The following is a 7,382-nucleotide window of genomic DNA, read 5'->3' as shown; positions in this document are numbered from 1 at the left end:
TTGTTCCAGGTGTTATCGATGTATCAGTCGCCATCAGTTGCATAACATTTTTACTGCGCTTGAATTGAAGTACCCCAAAAGAAAGTAACTCTAAAATCAGATTCTGGTAAAGAATCAGATAGCATTTTGTTTTTGCCGCCTAAGTCAAGATCGCAAAGTCTTCCGAAGGCCTCACACGAGTCTTGCATTAGTACCAGTAATGGAGCGGACAATCGAAGATACAAGAAGCTTGTTGGAAGTGATCATACAGACAATCACTGCAGCCATAACGACAATTGCTTCACTTATAGGAAACTGTCTGGTTTGCCTCGCTTTGTACCGAAATAGAAGATTACGCACTGTAACAAACTTTTACGTGCTATCTCTAGCGATAGCCGACTTGACTGTAGCAAGTCTTGTGTATCCATTTTCTACAATGGCGTCTGGTTTCCGCAGATGGCCATTCAGTCACAATTTCTGCCAGTTCTCTGGTTTTCTCGTATATTACTGGGTGCAAGTGTCGCTTTGTGTCCTCGCACTCACATCGATTAATCGATATTTTTGCGTTGTAAAACCACACCGATACTCCACGTTCTTCACCAGAAAGAAAACTGCGTTATCCATTTTTAGCGTTTGGATCTTTCTGTTTGTCTTCTACCTCACGTTTACTTTTACATTTCCTGTTGTCTCCGGATGGGACCCGTACGGATTTCACTGCCGAGGGATGTCTCTCAATCAGCGCAAAGACAGAATTATGTACGTGTTTTATGCAAGTTTCTTCGCTGTCTCTATGTCTGTGGTGTTGTTTGGGTATGGCCACGTCTATCGCGTAGTCAGACATCATAACGCCTTCATTGCCCCTTCCCTACGCGCATCAAGCGCCCGTGCAACAATACGAGCACAAGACATTAAAGCCTCACGATTACTCTTTGCTGCTGTTCTTGGGTTTTTTGTCTGTTGGACTCCACTAAGTGTATCATTTCTCTTACGTTTCGGTTGTGATATATCTATTCCTGTCGTTGCGCAGTCGCTGTGTGCGATGTTTACGACATTTTCCGCATGGATCAACCCCATAATTTACGGCGCCTTGAACCCAGCGATGCGCAAAGAGTTTAGAAACATACTGATCAAAAAATTGCTCTGCAGGAAAGTGGAATAACAGATTTGCAAATGTAACTCTACGCTGCAACTTTCTTATTATTGGAACCGAGGGTCGCCGTTATCGACACGTGACATTAAACTTGCAAGGCCCTGTTCCAGTTGGCAAAGAGGGACAAGCGCAGGGCGGTGAAATAGCTGTATACACTGCGTCAAGGAAATATGACAAGTTGTAAAGTTGGTTTTCACGAGGGCATAAGTATTAGCATAAACAAGAAACAGTAAGGAGCTGTTAAAGGGACTACCTCACGATCAGCGCGTCTTGAAAAGTTTAGCCCAGGTTTTTCAAGTTCATCGCGATCTTCACCATCTTTAACCAACCTTGTTATTTTATTGTTTATTACTGTCTCTTTGGTGTTTTTCTGTGTAAGTAAACTACTATTTTCAGGTTTCCTTTAGTGTAAAGGTAATCTTATACGTGGTCAAAATAACGTGACTGAACTCTTTTAAGTCGAGAGCCTTTCGTTGCGACGGGAGATTTTCCTGAAAAAAACAAGCTAATTATCAATATCTTATCGCGTCTGTATATGTTTATTATTCTTATGCTTATACTCTAGTGTAAACAAGACTTATTACTGACAAGTTTCCATGGCAATTCTCACAAATAAATCATTACAGTTGTAATTAAAATAACATGTTTAATCTTTCTCAGATAAATGATGAGCTGATATGTGGTCAGCTGGTTTCCTAACATAAATATTATACAAATATTATTCGTTAGTCATAGCATGTAATTATCAAGTTGTGTTCCTGTAGAATTGTATCATTTAGCGCTTTATGTAATAGGTAAAAAGGTCTCTTTTCCCCCATGTCTTCGTTGATGTCACTTTAGTTTCTCTTTATACATCCATATTGAAATTTATAGTATAGATTAATAACCTGTTTTTATAGGTTCCATATTTCTTGTTATTAGGGTGCATTATTTGTTACTGCTGTATGTAACTGTTTTTGTTAACGGGTTTGTAATAACGGTTATTTTGTAAAAAGTCTTCTTAAGAGCTGAGCAATTTGTTTGTTAAAAAGATTGGAACCTCTTTATATACTAAAGCACGCACGCTTCAAAAAGGCAGCTTGTTCAGTTGGTTTTGGATGCTATCATAACCATGGTATCATCTCGAAAGGAATAAATATTTTTGTAAAAATTTCGGTTTTTGATAACGTTTGACCATGATCTCTCATCTGAGCTAGTTTTATTCTGCTAGTATATGCTATAGGCTGCTTACGGTTGTTTACGAAAGCATTCTGAAGTTTAAGCTTTGCAACAACAACAACTCTCTCTTGGATTGACTGAAGTGAGCTTACTGCTCATTTCTTCCTGATATAAACTATAACCAGCTCAGATTTGTGCGATACTGCTTGAATCAGAAGTGATGCTGTTATCTTACTCGTCGCGTGACTCTTGACTTCGCTGCGTGACAAATCAAATCGTTCCCTGTAACTTCATTCGGAACAAAATAATTACGGTCACACAAGGATAGGTGACATGATAACAGCCAAAAACGATGGTGCGTTAACGTTACGTCACTGGCTAGCTTTAGAAGCGTGTTACGAGCTGTTTAATACTGATCATCGACTGAATATATTACACATGATCTGGTTTACGTGTTGTATGCTCCGTTACACTGAGACCCCTCCAACTTGCGTCACGGTAACTTCTGTGGAACTGGTCTCCACGCCTGGAGAGTTTTGGGTTTGCTGTGTCAGCAGTCTTCTTCTAAACATAACAGCCACTACCACCAATGCAATCAAAAGTAGCAAACAAACTCCTGCAATACCGATAACCAGCGGATTTATCAAGCTTGTATCGCGGGGTGTGTCTGACGTCATCTGCTTGATCTCTTCAGATGTCGTATTGTGTCGTGTTTCCGCTGGCTCGGATAACAGGCGTATCATCTTGATGTTTGTTCCTTGGCCATGCAATCCTATTTCATGTGTGTCTCCAATATCGCGGCGGTATAACTTGCGGGAAAGCTTGAATAAGCGGCTATCTACTTCAGATAAGATGTGGGAGGTCACGTGGTTTTCATCAGTGGTGGAACCTCCAACTGAGCGAGCGGGCCTTGGGCGATTATCGGAAGTGACGGAGTAAATAGCGTGCATAAACCACTTCCGGTTCCTGGGAACCTGCCAATAAGAAAATGCAAGATATGTTTGTGGTCATGTAATAGACATGGAATGTTGCTAAACCGGAATAGAGAAAGGCAGCGTGAGAGTGAAGTGCCTTCCTGAGGAACACATCATTTTCTAATTTGAAATTTCAATTACCGGGCGCAAACTCTTGACAATTGGGCCTCTGTGCTTATCCCATTATTGAAACTACCTCTACTGAAGATAAAATTTTCGTGCGTGGAACAGAAGAAAAGTTTCAGTCAGTCGACAGGATTCGAACCCAGTGCCTACCAGATACCAGTTGGTGCTCTAACTGCTGAGTTAGCTTGAATTGTAACCCAACAAATATTTTCGCTTGCGGGCAAAATTTCCGGGTGTTCTGATATTCCCCACTTTTCAAAACTACGAGAAATATTTGCGAAAAATATTTGAAGGATAGTGAACACAATAGCTCCATTTGACTTTAAAAATATAATCGGATTTATATCTGTTCCTCGCAGTTCGCAGTTTACAAACTGTTAGCTTTTCGGAACAGATATTATATCCGACCATATTTTTGCGCCAAAAGGTACATCGATGGCTCTTCCAATAAGACGCAGGATTAATGTGTATATAATCATGATCATGATATTGCACGCAAAACCAGGCTTCAAATGAGTTCTACCTCAAACAGAGGTGCACTGTTCATCACAAATCCATCACATCCAGGATCCTCGGAGAAGTTACTTGCTACGATTTCGTCTTGAGCAAACTTTGCCTCAAAAGGTACATTGCCAAGATGTTTGTCTGTTGTCTCAGGCTCTTCCCTGTCCTGAAAAAGATGTTAAAAAAAAATGTCTTTGAAGACCGAACTCATCTACTTTGAATGCTTTGCTGTTACACGGCAATGAAACGGCCATTGAAGGACAGTTTCATGGCAGATGAAACACTTCAAATACTGTCTTGTGGCATAACGCAATAATTGGCTCGTCACAACTGCAGAAGAGCATTTCGTGACATTTCAACGCATCGTAACGCAACAGCTTTGTTTGACAAAAGTCACCGTATTTGCAGCAATGTTAACTTTTCAATTTATAACTCTCCTTCTTTCTAAACGCTTTAAACTCAAAGGTTCCAGAATAAAATGTCTGCTGTAACACTTCTTAGTATTAAGAGCATTTACCAATAGCATTATCACGCAAGTTTCACATAAGCGATACCACTGAAGTAAAAGCTCACCAGAACTTTCAGCCGATGCTCCAAGTACAATGAACGCGCCATACATCCAAACTTGTTCTTCAGTGGATCGTACGTAGGAACAAACTCTCCGACCCCAGTACATAAGTAGACCTTCTCGGCGGCCAAAGCATACCCCATACTACCCCTGCCGAGACCGCTGCCCTCCAGTAGAGTGATACGACCATAGATCTTGGAATCTGCTCCAAAAACACAAAGAGATTTGGATACGCGGATAAGAAACAAAACAAAACAGTTGAAGTGTAACGTAATTTAAACTTCCCTGCTTGAACACCTCCGTTTTAAAATATGAAAAGAGGTGCTTGCTTCAGTTGATGACTTTAATTTCAGACATTTTTTTTTACTGATAAAATAACAATGGTCGTGTGCTGATCTTTGTTTCTCTCGTTAATGAATAAAATGCGATCAATTTTAAGTTGGAGCTGCTCACAACTGCAAGACTCCTCAAAGTACATAACGAATTTCTTTTACAAAATGTAACTCGTCGAAAGCAGCGTCAAGACTGGCAATCACTCAGCAAAAATGTCATCAGTTTAAACCTTTTTACTGTCTAAAATGGTTACATTTTAAATAGTACAACAGCTTGAACACATTTTAAGTCATCTAAGTTGACGTTACCTCTGGAGAATGCTGCATCCACATTTAAATCTCCCATTTTATCAGTGTCTTTATTCAACCACAGATCCCGCTCAGCCAACAGTAAAAACTTAGCAGAAAGAGTAAATTGCGCGGGCACTGGGTCAGGAACCTGCTGGAACCTGATTGGCAGTGTGAAAGTCACTGGATCACGTGGGTGGCACGTGGGTGGCTCTGTATACCTCACCCCCTGAAAATAGCACATAAATTATCAACGCGTTCGATTTAAGTTAACTACCTTATTAGTAACTAATTTTTCCAGATCCAAGCACTTCATTCTTATCACTTGTCTTCTTTGGAATGCACAGGTTTTTTGAGACAAATAAGATGTTTATTACTCGTGAGAACTCACCTCTATGAGTCTAGGATATCAAGGAACTTCAAATAATTCTCAAACTAAATAGTCTACTTTAAAACTTACTGAATCCGTTGAACAAGGTATCAGCTTGATAAAATAAACACCCGTATAATCTCGCAATGCATACTGGGATTGAAATCGCCAGGTCTGCTGGGGGTAGTCAAACGTTTGTTCACTAGATACCAGGCTCAAAGCGAAACTCAGGTGTGGACGGTCACGTGACATTACCACTGCCATTGCTTGGGTGTCTAGAAAAACAAACATGCACGGTCGGTTGTGAACATTTTAAACGGATTTGTGTAATGGCGCTTTAAACTACAGTGACACGGCTACCTCTCCACAACGGCAGCGGCCACTAAAACGCGTCCAAACTGTCAAATTAACCTCTCGACAACCGCTAGTCAATCAATGACTGGCGAACGATGTACACAAAACCCCATTTCTTATGGTAAAAGGTCACGAGATCGTAATCCGTACTGCGCGACGCTGGTCTCTGCTTCTGTTTAGTTTCTGTGTTTTTAATATATTTTGATTTACGTTCAGTTTATATCCTAAAATAAGCATTTTTTTCTGAAAAAAAGAAATGTTGCACCCCCGAAAAAATCAGGCGTCATGTTACACCCCTACCTCCCCATAACGACCACCTCTCTAGAACGGCCACTTTTATCTGTCCCCAAGGTGGCCGTTGTGGAGAGGTTCGACTGTATTCTAAAACATGTTAAAGATAAGGAAGTTTTGTAAACTTACTTGGGTTTTTGATCAAATACGTTCCTCGAAACTTTGTTTTAGTCTTAAATGTCACCACGAGTCTTTTGTCTTGCTCGCGTACGGAGATAGCTGTTGGCCAAAGATCTCCGTTGAACAAACCTCCTTCGGGAGTTTGCACGCCATTATTTAACAGAACTGCGGTGTCATAGGTAAGATGCAGGCGCAGAAACATGGCGTGGTCATAGTGGATCCAGTCTCCTCTGTTCTTCGGTACACGATACACGTACGACACATACAGAGGTACTCGTACAGTAAGCTGGGATTGAGCGATATTACGTGATTGTTCATTTGACGTCACTGAAGCGCCGCAATGTTGAGTAAGTTCTGATAAGTCGTAGTAGCTGTTGAAAGTCCATACGCACGACTCAAGGTCGAGATTTCTATAGAAGCGCAATGTACTGTTACTCCTCAGCCCGGCGCTGAACTGATACGGCTCACCTTCATTCATGCTTTTACGGTCTTTGACTGAATTTGTAACAAAACCGAAGTTCGTGATTAGTTCATTCGAGTTCAAGAGGTTGGAGCACTTGTGTTGTGCTACTCTTAGCACGCCTGGACGAAGAATTCGCTTGAAGTTTGTCAACCTCTTGGTCGATATGAGCGGTAGAAGCCCGTCTGTATGAGGAAGGACTAATTTAATATGAACTTTGTTGGAATATTTATCACCCGTTGCTCCTGTAAATGAAATACTCGCCACGATCTGTTGGGAACCAACACGATGAGGATCACGTGACACACAAAGCCCCTCCTTAGAGCTCACGTTGACTTGAGCGCTGGTCGATTCAAGGCCCAGCTCACCGCGGTCACTAACCGCACGCGCGACACATCGCACTCTAGAGCCTGGCACTAGGTACACACTATCCAGAGTTACTCGGTCAGCTCTAGTGAAAAACGTGTCACTAGTCAGGTCTCTGAGCTCGTCTCCAACTTGCCAGCGATACTGCGTCAAACTATTGTCGATTCGTTGAGAGGAGCAGATAGAACCAGTTTCCGCATAGCGAGGATACTTTGGATCGCAAGCCTGCAGGGAGTAAAGGAGATATATCGGTTACTGACCAAACACTAGGTCTACATGGCCTAATATTGCCAGGTTCCTTTTCTGCCTATTTATGGACCGAAGTCGAAGTCAATAAACAAG

General features: G+C 41.5%; 2 protein-coding genes across 2 annotated transcripts in view; one reads left to right on the top strand and one right to left on the bottom strand.

Annotated features, from left to right (window-relative positions):
* Window positions 1-12: 12 nt before the first annotated feature.
* Window positions 13-1,145, top strand: LOC145497623 (melatonin receptor type 1A-like). The gene has a single exon (XM_081477443.1). The coding sequence runs from the start codon at window positions 200-202 to the stop codon at window positions 1,136-1,138; it is 939 nt and encodes a 312-aa protein (XP_081333569.1). The 5' UTR covers window positions 13-199; the 3' UTR covers window positions 1,139-1,145.
* A 23-nt stretch (window positions 1,146-1,168) lies between these two features.
* Window positions 1,169-7,382, bottom strand: part of LOC145497621 (FRAS1-related extracellular matrix protein 2-like) — a 28,715-nt gene continuing 22,501 nt past the window's right edge. The window contains exons 12-17 of the mRNA XM_081477440.1: window positions 6,224-7,265; window positions 5,540-5,724; window positions 5,101-5,308; window positions 4,465-4,661; window positions 3,911-4,057; window positions 1,169-3,261 (exon numbers count right to left, since the gene is read on the bottom strand). Coding sequence (XP_081333566.1) covers window positions 2,755-3,261; window positions 3,911-4,057; window positions 4,465-4,661; window positions 5,101-5,308; window positions 5,540-5,724; window positions 6,224-7,265 — 2,286 coding nt within the window. The 3' untranslated portion in view covers window positions 1,169-2,754. The remainder of the gene's footprint in view (window positions 3,262-3,910; window positions 4,058-4,464; window positions 4,662-5,100; window positions 5,309-5,539; window positions 5,725-6,223; window positions 7,266-7,382) is intronic.

Source organism: Orbicella franksi, chromosome 9 (genome assembly GCF_964199315.1).
Source record: "Orbicella franksi chromosome 9, jaOrbFran1.1, whole genome shotgun sequence".
Classification (NCBI taxonomy): Eukaryota; Metazoa; Cnidaria; class Anthozoa; order Scleractinia; family Merulinidae; genus Orbicella; species Orbicella franksi.
This window is presented reverse-complemented; position numbering and strand designations above follow the sequence as displayed.